We start from the raw sequence: 14,901 nt of genomic DNA, 5'->3' as shown, positions 1-14,901 counted from the left end.
CAAACGGTGAAAGACTGGAATTTGTTGCTAGAAGAATGTGTTTCAGGGTCTGATAATCACGATTTTTTTACCGCCTGTGTTTGTGATAATGCATTACCGTCTTAATTTTGTTTAAATTTTCTATTATGCTTGAAAATGTTAACTCATTGTATGTTCCACCTTGATGTTACTTTGCTTTGTGTATTTATTGTTTATTTCTGTGAATGATTTAACACATCTTTATCTGTCCACCCTTGCGATAATGCCTTCGAGGAGACGCAGGTAATCTGTAAATAAAAGAAACTCATGATCCTCAGACCCCACAGCAGCTGCATCTATTACTGTAGCCAATTTTAATGCATGATAATGCAGGACAGTTGACTCGAACAAGATTCCATTCACATCTACCATTCACCTCAATACCCTTACACCATCAGCACACAAAAATAATAAGCTGCACCACATCGAGTAAATGCCCAGGACCGTGTGACACTGTCACAGTGGCAAAGAGACAGCTCTGTTAGCTATTGAGGTTATTTCTTTGCATGGTGTTAGTTTTGTTTCAGTCATTCAAATAATTGTGTATTTAAAGCTTGCCTTATAAATAAATATACTTCCAAATAAAACTGACACTTTCGCACTTTTCATAGGCATGCTGCTTCTGATATTGATAGCTGAGCCACTCTGGAATGCATCGTGCACATGACTGGGTGATTGTGGTAACTGCCAATGTGCACAACAGTTGGAATATCAATCCCAGGCATGCTATCACTGCTAATGCCTTTTGAATGTAATCTCATCAGATGTTTTAGTCGTCTTTACTTTGCAATAGGGATTCAAAATGCTTTATTTACCAACCGCCAACCTTGTCACATTTAAGCAGTTTGCAAATGCACCTAAACAGCGGGGCGACAACAAGAATGTGGGATTTGTTCAAACTGACCAGCATTTTGAGTTATATATTTTTAAATTATCGCATGTTGACGGTTGGCGGTGTTATGCCAACGACTGCTGTCACTGCTTCGCACTTTGGGCCAAATTGCAACTTTCTTCGCAATGAGAAGGTAGCACCTATATGCACTGCATATATAAAGTTGTGATAGACAGACCTGTCTCCTGTATTGCTGGTAATTGCAAGCCATCATCAGAGTTGGTTGGAGAAGGCGCATCTGGAGTAGGTGACGGTACTGGGCTTGGCAGCGTCTTTGTTTTAACCTCTAGCTTCTTCTTCAGTCCTTTCACTCGGTTGCCAAAGTTCTTGTATGCCTGCATACACACACTAGATGTAGCCACGACATACACACTCTAGATGCTCAAATGATGCATGCTCTATTACATGAAACTCCATCACTGCTTTCCAAGCAAGGCTCTTAGAAACCACTTATTTCGTAAAGCTAGATAATAAAGGCTGCCCAGAAATTAGAAGGATGCCCGCTCATTCTTGGCCTGTAGTCATTCAATGTCGCACATACATTAGAAATGTATTCTGCAGTATGCCATAGCTGTGTAATCAATAAGTGTGATATGCTACAGCAACAAAACTACGAAGTAAACTACCAGCTGCTCTTGCCAAGCCTCTTGTACTGAGGTTAAAATCTCAAAATCAAGACAGTGTGCAGATTACACTATGCAATTCTTTCTTTATTTTCAGACTCACTGAGGGCTACAGTATGAAGACAAGACAAGATGCAACATTTCCAAACTGCACACCAATATTAAAACAGCACTAGCAGTATGACACATACACTCCGCAACTTAGGCATAACACAACACAATGAACAAAACAAAATGAACAGATAAAACAGTGTAAACACTGAGGCCCAGTGCAAAATTTATAAAGTAAGTATGTTTCCAGTTTTACTGGGCTTATTTAAAATTGGCAGGAAAATAGCACATTTTTCGATAGTGATTTGTTTTTCTGCTAGATGGATCCTGCGTGACGAGTCCAGCCTGCATGGTGCCATATCATTGTCAGAGCATTTTCTAAAGCAGTGACAAGATGGTAATCGAGGAAAGGGAACTGTGGAGTCAAAAGTACTTGTATTTGGTTTAGGTGGTACAGTCGATCCCAGATATATCGAACTCGAACGGGATTGCGAAATTGTTTGATATATTGATAATCCCAAATATAAAATGTGCCTATCTGAACCTTATCAGAAAAAACTGTACGTCTCGGACAGTCTCCAGATATCATGAAAAGTGGTAATTTATCCAAGGCAGCAGCATTAAGCGCACAAATGTTTACTCATTTTTTGTTTTTTTGCAAATAAATGTTGCAAGCCACTTGTGCTGCGCAATAAACTGATTGCAACTCTAACTCTAAAAGCCTGTGTCGCCTGGCTGCGAGACAGGGGTGGGCCTCATGCACATCTAAGTGCTTGTTGCACATTGTACTCGCACGTGTCCCTGTGAGTATGAATGAAAGACATTCAGCGTGGCTTGAGTGCCCGCAAACTGCACAACAAGTCTTGCGAGCCGCTCCACAATAGTCTTCTTGCGTACAGTGGAAGTGGCATGCAGTGGTTTTGTTAAATACGAACTACAATGTAAAGATGTGTTCAAGTGGGGGTTAGGGCTGGATTCGTTTTGGCCACTCCTGAAACCATAAAAAGCCATTTGCGGAAGGTCTAGAAGACCAACGCGGCAGTGCAGACATTGGCAGTTCAGCATTGTAATGTCCAGAGCCATTCAGTGAAAAGATACGAGTTCCATCCACGCTTTCTTGTGGAATGCATGTATCAGACCGGGTGACCCTTTACGTTCTTGAGCCAGCATGGCGTTCCTGTTTCCGATAACGAACGGCTGCAGGTAGTATGCTTCACTGCACAGTAGTGTTACCGCTATTTGGATGCTTCACGGCATTACACCGCTGCGTTGTGGTGAAGCTTACTAAAGCAAATCTGTTATCATCATCATCAGCTTGTATTTATGTCCTCTGCAGGACGAAGGCCTCTCCCTGCGATCTCCAATTACTCCTGTCTTGCGCTAGCTGATTCCAACTTGCACCTGCAAATTTCCTATCATTCAAATCTGTCATAATGGAGCGCAAATAAGACTCCTGCACGAGCCATCCATATCTTGGGAAGACACACCTTGCTCATTTTTACTTTTGCCCTTCAAGTGCAATGTCTTGTTTGTTGGAATCTGCCAAAACAATGCCGTTTTGTTGACATTAATATTTCAGATGAAGACAGAATGATTGCGGTCCCGTTAGGAGAAGCCCACTTGGAGAAGCGCACCTTGGCGCAGAGCAGCACTCGATATATCGAATGTGGCAGTGAATGGTATTTCGATATATGCGAAGTACTTTATACAGTCAAATGCTTTTATAACGAGTGCTTGGAGCTTCCGCAATAATTCGTTACACAATTAATTTCGTTGTAAAGGTTGCGCACCGTACAACTCAGAGTAGAACGGGACATAATTATTCCTTCGTTATACAGGTCATTTCTTGCTAGGGGCACTTGACCGTACACAGGATTTCCAAGGAGATGTTACGATTCAATATAGCAATCGTTTGATATATCCGGTATCGACTGTACTTGTTGTAAAGCCGACAAGCAATCCATGCTGCCTGTGTAATTGCAACTATGTCTTAAAGAAGTGTGGGGTGTCAACATAAAGTGGCACTGCTGGCACTGCTTAAGATGAAATTTAGTGACATGGCGAAGTGATCAAGAGCAATGTGGTACACATAGCTATGGACAAGTGGCTGGGATAGGGAGAAAGCACGTTCTCACACTACATAATAATTTTCAGAGGACTATGAAAGTAGACGGATTCAATGTGCGCATCTACTAGTACAAGTCTGTGGCACCTAGGCATATGTGTGTGTGAGGTCTTTAGCTAGTGGCATTGTATGACAGAAGTTTTGCAAGAAAAGCTGAGCTTGTTGAATTGCCAAGTTGTTAGCACGGGGTGTAGCAACGTCAGAAAGTGGTAAAGGAAATGAAAGAAATCAGTACCCTAGAATTCTACATTTAGACACGATCTCAAATATATAATACAAGAGGCAATGTTGGGACAAAAAAAAAAAAAAAACAATTATCAACATATCGTATGACTAAAAAAATGCTAACTTCTAGAAGATACACTCAAGCATCATATGAGAAGCAAACTTGATGCACCAAAGTCTGCAACAAAACTTCATATGTATTATATGTAGGATTTTAATATACTCTTGAAGCCTTCTAAGCACTCTGTCATATCCATTATAACTAAGAACTTCTATTCTTACTGTGCAGTAGAAACCATGACATACATATATGCAAAAAATAAATGCACACGGCTTCTGCAGAGACTGTCACGCAACTCCCTGCATATCATACTATCCCATCTCAGATCGGAATGCAGCACATCGCTTCCCACTGGATGAGTGTCACTGAAGTTAAAGCTGAGTGTCTGCATGCTATGTGGTCCCCAAAAAAGTAAGAGAAAATACAATTTGCTTACTTCACAGAGAGAATCAAAGTTGGCAATTAGAAGCACACTATAATGGACTGTGGAAATCTTTGGTCTTGCAGTGGCTTGACACACAGTGAAATACATAAAAAAATCCCCCTGAAAGAACTGTAGGCTGCACTCACCGAGGCCACAATTCGAGCCTCTCCATTCTGGCTGTCATAGTACACCTTGGCGTCTTCCAGCATGCTAATCAGCTCAGTACGCTCTGACACCTCCTTCTCCAACGCTTTAATGTACTCCTCTAGGCACCGGGTTGCTTCGTCAAAGTCCTTCTGGAACTGCTGTCCGTGACTGCGATCTGTCCGCAGCAAAGACAGGTGCGCCGCTCAGAGACAAAAGGCGTGCCAAAATTTAAGAAACAAACAAAACTCAAACAAAACTCTTGGAAACAGATAAGTGTCATTGTAGGCAACCAAACTGTGCATACAAATAAGCACTCTTTCTAAAGCAATTGAAAGGAAAGTGGACAGTAGAAAATGTGACAAACACAAGCAGTCGCTGTCTACAATAGTGTTGAATTGCAGTAAAGTTCTGTGCAATTAGGCAAGTGGCTCGCTAACACATTTCATCTGATAGTGAAGGTTTCAGGAACGACACATCTCAGGTGTCCACAATATCTTTTTAAGATCATGCACTGCTCACAGCTGGGAATGCATCCACACATGCAAACATGGACAGTCAGATGGCCACTAGGCAGTCCCTTCAATAAGTTTGCACGTTCCTGTAGACAACCATTATTGAAGCAACCTGTATGCACAAACACAAACCAGCCAAATTTACTGTTTCACTCAATTCCCATCTTCAAGCAAATGTGTCTGTTGTGTTACCTTATAATAGCCACATTGACTTGAAAACCTTTCCCAATATTGACATGCAGCTGCACCATGCTGCTAGGCAAAGAGTACACTATAAATTAAAACATATCACCCTTTTGCCATCAGAGTCTTTCAATCCCAACATTTGTTAAACCTCCCTCGTAGGCCCCATGTTTGAGAACCCAGACAGGGTGATTGGTGAGAAATGTTAGGGTCTGATGCTCATCACATCACCTAAAAGCAATAAAGCTATCAGTAGGAGGCCACTTCCCTGACACACAAAAAAAGTAGATTTCCCAAGGAACTGTGAGACTAGGTATGCAATATTCCTTATCGGCACTTTGCATTTCGAAAACATTTTATAACACAGTTGGTCAGTTATCCCCCCCATTAAAGCCCATCTTCATTTCTGCGCTCATTTCTGGTATATAAGCCAATTTACTCTGCTAGATTGATACGTGCAGCAAGCCCGTATTTGTGTAGCTGAGTTATGGAGCTGGCATGACTGAGGAACTCTCCCTGCCATATGTCATTGCCATGCATGTGTATCCACGGCATGCCTAACCTACTCAACTCTCAACACCAGCACGCTCCTGATGGTCAGTGCTGCACCATTCGTACATGCTGCATGGGTGAATTTGTACAGAGTTTTCTCGGTGCAGGCTTTGGTAGAAAATATTCAAGGGTTTTGAAGAGTTGAAGAGTTGCCCAACAAAGCATTTTTTGGGATGAAAGACGTTTATCACAGCTTGAAAACAGGCACTTGCTCTCAATTTTAACACTGTGGAAACTCCCTTTCACTGCGCATAAATAAATAAGTATACACAAAAAAGGCTTATTGGGAAAACGACTAACAGCTGGCATGGACCTGCTAACAAGGTTGAATTAGCTTTACTTTCGGATTGCAGCAAACTTTGCGGCCGGATGTCCAATATCTGCTAAGCTTAAAGGGACACTAAAGAGAAACCGGAAGTTGAGCTTTAATGGTAGATTATCCTATCACAATCACAGTCATACCATTCTTACGGCGAACAGATGTTTAATAAACGAGAAAATAGCAAAAAACTGAAGGATAGGTGCTGACGCCCCTTCGAATTTTCCACACTACACGTTCGTGACGTTGGAGATTACAAACGCAGGCCGGTCGCGATTGGTCGAGAGTGATTTATCGCTGTTAATAAAACGCAAAATTAAATACACCTTAAACGTACATAAACAGCATTTGTCAACTTTTTAACCCGTTTCAAGCGAGGAAGTACAAGTTTAGCACAAAATTAAATAAATAAGAACAAATGGCATGGCACTACATCCGGTCGTGATAGTTCCGTAGTTTCGTTTTTGCTCCATGCATCATCGCGTGCGCCTGTTCTGCTCTACAGTGTTTGGTTGCGTGTTGCGTGGCTCAAAAAAAGTTGACTTCACGGGAAACAGCCAGAAAATGCCTCGTGTGTGTAGTGTTGAGGGCTGTAGGTGCTTGCTCAGGGGCAGCGGCAGTGTTGACCCGATTGTGTCCGTTCATGTGGTGCCGCGCGATGAGCCCCGGCTCCCCGGTGTTCGCAATGGCTCAGTGCTCTACCGATGATAAAACGGAAAAAGAGCCAGAGAAACTGATGGTGCGCTCTCTGCATTTCTCGCCTTCGGACTATGTATATAATCCTGCCGTCGGAAAGTATCTTGGCATGCCCAAGAGGCCAGTCCTTTCTCGTGCAGCTGTTCCCTTAATGCGGCTTTCGTCAAACCCCCTACCGGTGCCCCTGCAGTAGCAAACTGGCGGCTCGGTGAGTGCTGAATGTCATTAAATAAAGCCACGAAATAACCATACTGAGTACGTGCGCAACTTTCTACGCTTGTTCTGTCGGGAACATTGTCGCCTGGCGGATCGGACGCCTCGCCTTCCGTCGACGAAAACGAAGCTCTGCATTCCGCCGGCGCGGCCGGCAGCTCACCGCCATCGCACGCGGAAACACCTACCGCTCTAGCACGGAGGATCATTTCGCGCTCTGTTTCACTGAATATCACTGAAATGCAGTCCTGCTTCCCTGGCGAGCTCTTCGTTGCAAAGTTCAGTGGCAGCAACGATATCCATCGCGGCGAACGCAAACGCAGCGGCCATGCAGCCATGATGCAGTCAGCGCCTCGGCCATTTACGCAAGCGGTGATGTATTATAGCGCATTCTGATTCGCTGAGAACAATGAAATCTGTGACGACACTGCTTCAGCGCCAAATCTGGGGTGAGAAAAAATTGAGAAAGAGATATTTGGTCTTTGTTTACTAATTTCTCGGCTAATAACTCATATTTTTGCACCCAACAAAAACTGCATGCATTCCTGAAGGTCCCTCTTTTATTCCAGCTACACTTCCTGTTTCTCTTTAGTGTCCTTTTAATAGAACATGACATTTAAGTATCTATTTTAAAGCATTTAATAAATACAAGCATTTTCAATGCCTTAAAAATGTTTTTTTTTTTATATTCAAGCTTTCTTAAGGAGAACTACAGAACCCAGCCTTATCTTCATTGCCTGTCAATGCTACCCCTTCTGGCTATTTGACCGTGACATATTTGCTTCCTGCAGAGCCTTCTTTACATATCTGTAAGTGACATGTAGAACTTTTCTTCAAATGTAGAGGAAAGGGGACAAAGCACCATACACTTTTGTGGCATGGGATTCTGCTGCATTCTTGACTTCTTTAAGGGGCCCTTACACACTTTTTATCGAAGTCGAGAAATGCATTTGAAGTTAAACTAGATAATTTCAGAAATACTTTGCAGCAAAAAAAAAAAAAGTACTTCAATGCGTTCAGCAGAAGCAGAGTTATTGGCAATCAAAGATCGCCTCTGATCCCCTTCGCGGTGCTCCCGCTCATTCAATGCCTTACACTGCGAAGGCTATGCATGGGCGAGTGGGGCGTGCTCAAAACGCTCTGCCTAATAAAAGTCACCATGGTATGCAGTTCAAATATAATATTGGATGTTTATATAGATGCTAATACTTGCGATTTTGGCATCTACGACACATCAAATGCGTTTGGCCTCAGTAAACCACAGTGCGCTCAGTGAGCAGCGGGCTCATTGTGGCACCCTGTGGCAGCCGCGTTATCTACACTATGTGGCAGACCGCAGCTACATGCAACTGTAGTGCGTATTCGTAGCGTTTGCTTTGCGCACGACAAGGCTGCAAGTAGTTCCTTCCACAACAATATTTTTTTTCATGATCCCCTGACAATAACCTTCTGCACCTATAATTTTCCTATACTAGCGAAATTCAGCATACATACTCTTCAAAATTTGTAGAATGCTGATATCTACTTGAAATTGCAATATCTCTCAGCAGTAGTTGCCAAATTACTAGGTTATATTTCATGGGATTGTGAAAAAAGTTTTTTAGAGTATCTTAATTTTTTTTTGCATAGTTCCAGTAATTGTGCATGCTGTTTGGATATATATTGGCACTCTGCGATCTAAAACGAGCTAAATAAGCGACAGCAAGATGCTTTTGAGAAAAATTTGATACACAAGAAAGTGCCCGCAAAGATCACTATTTTGCTGTTGTGTAGGTCATAACTAATAGAATATAGCAGCTACATAAAAACTAATGACATACTTGACATCTGCATATGTGTATGGCTTTTTTTCAAACCTATTGCAAATAATAATTTAAAAAAATAGTTTTGAGGAGCATCGTTTTAGTTTTGCTGAAAGTTCCACTGAAAATGTAAACTTTGATAGCACATTAATTCCTTTCTTTTGTGTTATCCGCCATACAATTTGCAAGTAGTCTTGACAGCATAGGCTGCGCACCACAGAAGCCAATGGTGAAAGAATAAAAGAAGGAATACAAATAAAACCATCACTCATCATGAGCCAAAAAAGATATAGTTATGGTTTCATTTCAGCCTTGTTGCTTTTCCCAAGGTACCTGTAATTTACTTACAGAACTGCACCCCAGTAATGTAGCACCAAATATGCAGTCATATTATTCAAAAAACAATAAATAGTAGACAGTTCTCAAACACCAGCATTATTTCATTATTTGTTATGCATTAAAGGCGGGTAGACACCAAATTTAGAGGCTAAATTGACTATATCATAAGCTTTGCATGCTTACGTGGAACGCTTTCAGGAAGTATGACTGACATCAGAAGTATGACTGACACCAGACGCCTAAAAGGCAATGAAACCATGAAAACATCATTGTTGAGAGCAAAACAGTGTGACGGTAAAGATGCTGGTGGCGACGCATTTTCAGAGCGTTTGCCGAAACACGGCTGGGAGACGCAAGTGCACGTCTCCCCCCTATCTCTGGCATCGGCGAACTTGGGCACATGTGTGAGATGGAGCAGACGACGAGTGAGTACGCAGTCATCAGCACTTTAGTGGTTCGCGTGAACTGTGTGACGTCGAGTACTCACAATTCACATCACTCAAAGGTTATCCACGCCTACTGGCAGGAATTCTGAAATGTGGAATTGTGCGATGGAAATTGTTCTATATTAAATTACTGGGGGCACGATCGTGTATGTGCTGGCCGCTATTATGGTCCCCTAGATGCTGTGTATTACTCAAGAGTAAAAAATCATCACTTGAGAATTTGGTGTCTGTGAACTTATTTGCAGTAAATACCTTTAAACTTCCTCAGAACTTCCGAGCTTGACACATCCATATTGCGACTGGTCAGGTTTGTCAACTTGGTAGATGTCTCGATCTCAATCTTTTTTATTTTCTTGATCTTCTCAATGGCTTTTTCTGGCTGAAAACACAAGTGTGCAGCTAAATGTGAGACTCGATAAACATTATGTTTAATGGAAATGCACAGAAAGAATCAGCTTTTGTCACAACTACAATACAAGCACAGTGCCATAACATGCTGCTCACACAAATCAATCGACAAGATCAACAGTGGTTGAATAAGGTATGTCACTGGTGCCAATGTTTCGAAAGGAGCAGTTGTCTCTGTCAAGGCAACAAATGTTTTCATTGTCAGCGCTCAGATAACTCCCCTTCCTTCCACATCCACTGGGAGAGGAGAATAAGAGGATGCATGTATTAGGGTGAACTAAGTCAAAGTGTTCAAAAAGGAGAGTTCTGACAGCAAAGAATGAGGAGGGTTGTTTCTATTTTTTGTCTTTTTCATCCTTGCTTTCATGATAATGTCTTGTGTGAAGCTGCACCCTCAATTCAAACCGTGTGTGCAGATGATGTTCAACCAAACTAAGGGTTTCAAGCGTCAATAGAGCATGATGTAAGAACACTCATTTCTGCCATGCAGCATCACTATCCTTGTTCACTGTGAACTTCAAGTAACATATCATGTTAAAAGAGCAGGCCCTTGCACAGCAAAACGTATCTTTAACTGTTATGTCTTAAATGTGATACTTTGTTCATTCCGTATGCTTTTTTTTTTTCAATAAATAAGCATGTTTACCCCAGGAGGTACTAAACTGCCTGACAGAGGGTCAAGGGGTCTGTGATAGTTAAGGACTTAAGAATTACTGGTGTAGTAGATCCACTGTGCTACCTCACTTATCAGGTCATATAAGCATGTCTAGCAGTGGAGACAAGCTGACAAAAAGCATACACACCTTGAACTCCAGAATAATCTTTTCCACCTCAGGATTCTTGGGCTTGCCACTTTCTGCACACAACAATGGGGAGCATGCTATTGTTTGCCATAAAAAAATGCCCACTGAATATTTTTGGCACTTGTGCAACAATGGCAGCATGCCATATTTACATGAATCTAGAATTACATCCAGTAAACAGAGGGCCCAAAAGTTAAAAAAAAAATCTTGAATGCAATCCAACCGCAGTATCAGCAAAAAGCAAATCACTATTTATTTTTACCCACACCACGCTAGTTGCGAATGTTTTATGCAATTGTACACAGCACACCAAAAGCTTATTCTTGTAACACAAGCTCACTCGCCACCTGCGTCGACACCAGGTGTTCACTTGTCACTTTGTTTCTCCTATAACATGCTGTCCTCAGTTCTGTCTATTGCTACTGAAATGCACCACTTGCAAGAAGGTCATGAGTTAAGGTTAGCAGCAATATGTCTCCATGCACGCATTATTCGGTGTGCCACCAATGTTTAGTGGTGTGCAGTTGGTGTGACAGTATTGGTAAAGTATAGCCAGGGCACAATATCATTATATGTTTTCGGTAAAGTGACGTAGCCGTGGTTCATAAATGGATTATTAAAAGCAACAGCAATTCCTGCAACTTACCTGCAAGATCCTCACACCGCATCCTAGTCACTAAGCCAACACCCCCCAGTCTTGTCTTAGATTCGAATCAGTAATAGTAAACCTAGTTTGTACATACTTCCTATTACAACAGCTGTACCATGAATAATCTTCTTGAAGAAGCATCAACATGATGTACTGCTGGCTGCACCACACTTTCACATTCATTTTTAAGTGCGTGCATGACTGCGCCTACCATTAAGTCACGTACTGGGTCTCTGCCAAACTCTCACGTCTCTAAAACCTGAGAGGTTCACAGAGACACTGCTCTTTACTCTTCTAAGTTCCAGAGAGTATCAGGTGCAGACAAGAGTGTGTTGTCTTGCTCTATCATTGCTGCATTCATCTTTTCGCACTCTTCTGCAATCATGCGTGCTACAGAGTAGCCTGACTAGGCCGATCAACAGATCTTGTCCCTCACAGAGCAGATTCAACACTTTTGACAAAAGCAGTACCATTGAGTACACATGCACGAATGTGTGTGTTTCATTGGTAGCCAATGATGTGGACGATCACAATAATAGAATAATCTACCATCATTTTTCCTCGCAGGCAAGAGCTGTAATTAGAATGAGCGCGCAGTGGCAACTGCACTTTGAAAGAAGGTGTACTTTACGTTTTTGATCACTGTGACAGGCCCCTCATGCCAACAACCACTGAGACCCTGCTCCAGTTCTTTTGGCACTCAGATTCACGCGAGTTAATGCAAGCCACCATACAAGTTAGGTGTTGTGCTATCTAGTGCCATAAAATATGGACTCTTATTATACTGTTTCGGCGAAGTTTTTAATGTGCCATAGCTAGTCCATCATAATATGTGGCTTGTTATGTTAGCAAAGGCACATAATTCAGATCCCATTACAGCGAATTCATTAAATGATTAATTAATTAATTAATCCATTCATTTATCATTGTGCCTATCCTTAAAGTGAGTGAGCAAGTGAGTGAACACGCTTGCTATAATCATGTTAGGCTGTATGAACATCTTCAAATATGCTTCTCAGATACAAAGGGTGGGTCTGAACACAGATCACTTCATCTTTATGCCTTTGATTTTCAAGTTAAAAATAATTAAAGAAATGTACAAAGAAAAAAACCTCACCTTTTTTTTCGGGCTCCTTAGGCAATTTGGTACCATCTGCAAATTGTCATGCAATTTATTTATCAATAGCTTTGGCAGTGGCGTACATAGAGTATTAATGCACAACGAGGTAGAATGAAGATAAGTCGCGTACAACCTACAGAACAATTATGTTGTCAGTGCCATACCCTGAAATTATTTTTTGGGTATGGCACTGGGTATGGTATTTTCTGGGTAGCAGTTTCATGGGGACAACGATGGTCATTCTCAAAGATTTCTATTCACTTATTTTCGTGTGTGAACCAAGCATATCACTGACCATATGACAGTATATGCATATAATACATATACTTCATAATATGTACAATAATATAATGACATATGTTAGTTGTGCTGAGCAGTCTATCACCGGGGCGATAATTTAAGGGGTTGTCAGGACTCCCTAACCCTTCCCCTGGTTACGGGCCCGTATGTTGAGAAAATATTCCGGTGCAGACACTGCCATAGTAAATGGGACTAAAGGCTTCTCTTGGGTGCTTGACAGGACCTCATTTCTTATGGTAGATTTGACTGGTTGCTTTTGAGTGCTCTAGGGCACCCTCACAATGCAGTTTACATTTGCCTGGTCCCTGCACAGTGTTCAGAGGTGCTCTCACGTTCGAGCTGGGAGCGCGATCGAGATCTATCAGAAACTTGATCACGTGATTACTCCAATCGCTCTGGAAGCAGTTAGCCCGTTCGGCTAGAGGAGGCTTTCTCTGGCTCCAATCTTGAGATTGCTCTGCATCGCTGCAAACCGAGTTGGAGCATGACAGGAACCAGTAGAACGTACCGTAAGTTTCAAGACATAGCCCTCAGAAAGAAAGGCCACGAATATTCAACACAGCACTTGCTCGAAGTGATATACTAAATTTGCCTATGATCTGACAAGGATATAACACATGGTACCCTAAAGCTTTGCATGTTTCTGTACCACTGGTCACACCGACATGTAGAAGATGAAAAACCATGCACCATGCTGCATGCACAACTGCATGCACAAACATGGCTCTCGTATGCAAGTGCCTCCCAAGCTGTGTCAGCAGGAATGTCGGGTCTACAATGCAAAATCTCAATTAGCGGATCCACATTAGTGGATTTCCTGGCAGTAAGAGCAGACACCAAACATTGCATTGCAAATAAAGGCAGAAACAATTACTTGTAATGGTTTTGCACTGAACAGACTTTGAGGCCGGGCGCTCTTTGGCCATACTTGGCCCTTGCACCAAAAACACCAGATTCTTCATCATTTGTGGCATTGATACTGAATTAGTAGACAGACATTTAAAAAACAACAATAATAACAGCACCAATAAAGTTCATGCCAGGACTCCTTCAGCCTTGTTGAAGTTTTCGCTTACACTCATACCTGTAAAGTCTTGACAGCGAAGGAGTCTTGAGAATGTCTTGAGAGAAATACAAAATCAGGCATACATTTTAAAAGGCTCTTGCATTAGCTGAGACCATACCATCATTGCAAAAAAACCTAAATGTCTCTGCACTGTGTACACCAGATGTTCCATTATTATTAAAATTTGTATTTGACAAGTGCATGAAATTGTGAGAGCGACACAATTTTATTCCACTGACATGCTGAAAGCTGTGCTCACCATCAGTAGATAACTCGCGTTTTGAACCAGAGCGGTGGTGGGAGCCTGAGTGCTTTGATTCATCTGTAAAGAAGCAAAAATGTCCATCATTGCATAATGGGTGCCTCAGCCTTATCCACCGCCAGAGGAAATTGCTGGAAATATTCACTGCAAGCTAACACAATGCAATGCTGTCCACCACTGGCCTATGGCCAAAAATTCTTTGGGAAAAGGGACATTCTCATATGAAGTTATATTGTACAGTACGCAGACATGACAAACTGCTCATTTCTGCAGTGCTTAACCTAGTGGACATGGCCATTTCGTCTGCTCCTGGGTTGGCATAACATAAAACTATTCCAATATGTTTTTATTTCAAACTGCCCATTAGCCCTCTGTGATAGGTCAAAATGGCTCAGGCTCTGTCCATTTAGGCGTGGCGCCCGCCCATATTGGCTGGACTCGAACCATTCTGACCTATCATGGAGTTTGTAATGGCGGATCTGGAATAAAAACAGATAGAAATAGTTTTACATTACACTGGCCTTGAAGTGCTGACTGGCTGGGGCTGCCTGTCTCTTTCTGACGCATATCCCAGCCCAGCCAATCAGAACTACAGCCCAAATGGACATGCCCACTAGGTGGACATTTACAGAATACCCCCACTGGATGTAGCTGAGTATCATGCA

The 14,901-nt window shown here is 42.1% G+C and overlaps 1 protein-coding gene across 3 annotated transcripts in view; it reads right to left on the bottom strand.

Annotated features, from left to right (window-relative positions):
* The window catches only part of LOC119443030 (regulation of nuclear pre-mRNA domain-containing protein 2-like), a 60,974-nt gene that overhangs the window by 9,355 nt on the left and 36,718 nt on the right, over nt 1-14,901 (bottom strand). The window contains exons 3-8 of one of the 3 annotated variants that reach the window (XM_049662550.1): nt 14,234-14,296; nt 12,606-12,641; nt 10,840-10,892; nt 9,881-10,007; nt 4,566-4,768; nt 1,089-1,245 (exon numbers count right to left, since the gene is read on the bottom strand). In XM_049662550.1, the coding sequence (XP_049518507.1) occupies nt 1,089-1,245; nt 4,566-4,768; nt 9,881-10,007; nt 10,840-10,892; nt 12,606-12,641; nt 14,234-14,296 (639 nt within the window). Of the gene's footprint in view, nt 1-1,088; nt 1,246-4,565; nt 4,769-9,880; nt 10,008-10,839; nt 10,893-12,600; nt 12,642-14,233; nt 14,297-14,901 lie in introns of all 3 variants that reach the window. The other 2 variants (XM_049662551.1, XM_049662552.1) reach the window with 2 other exon arrangements.

The sequence above is a fragment of the Dermacentor silvarum genome, chromosome 2 (assembly GCF_013339745.2).
Source record: "Dermacentor silvarum isolate Dsil-2018 chromosome 2, BIME_Dsil_1.4, whole genome shotgun sequence".
Lineage (NCBI taxonomy): Eukaryota > Metazoa > Arthropoda > Arachnida > Ixodida > Ixodidae > Dermacentor > Dermacentor silvarum.
The sequence above is the reverse complement of the archived record's forward strand: the minus strand, read 5'-3'. Positions and strand labels throughout refer to the sequence as shown.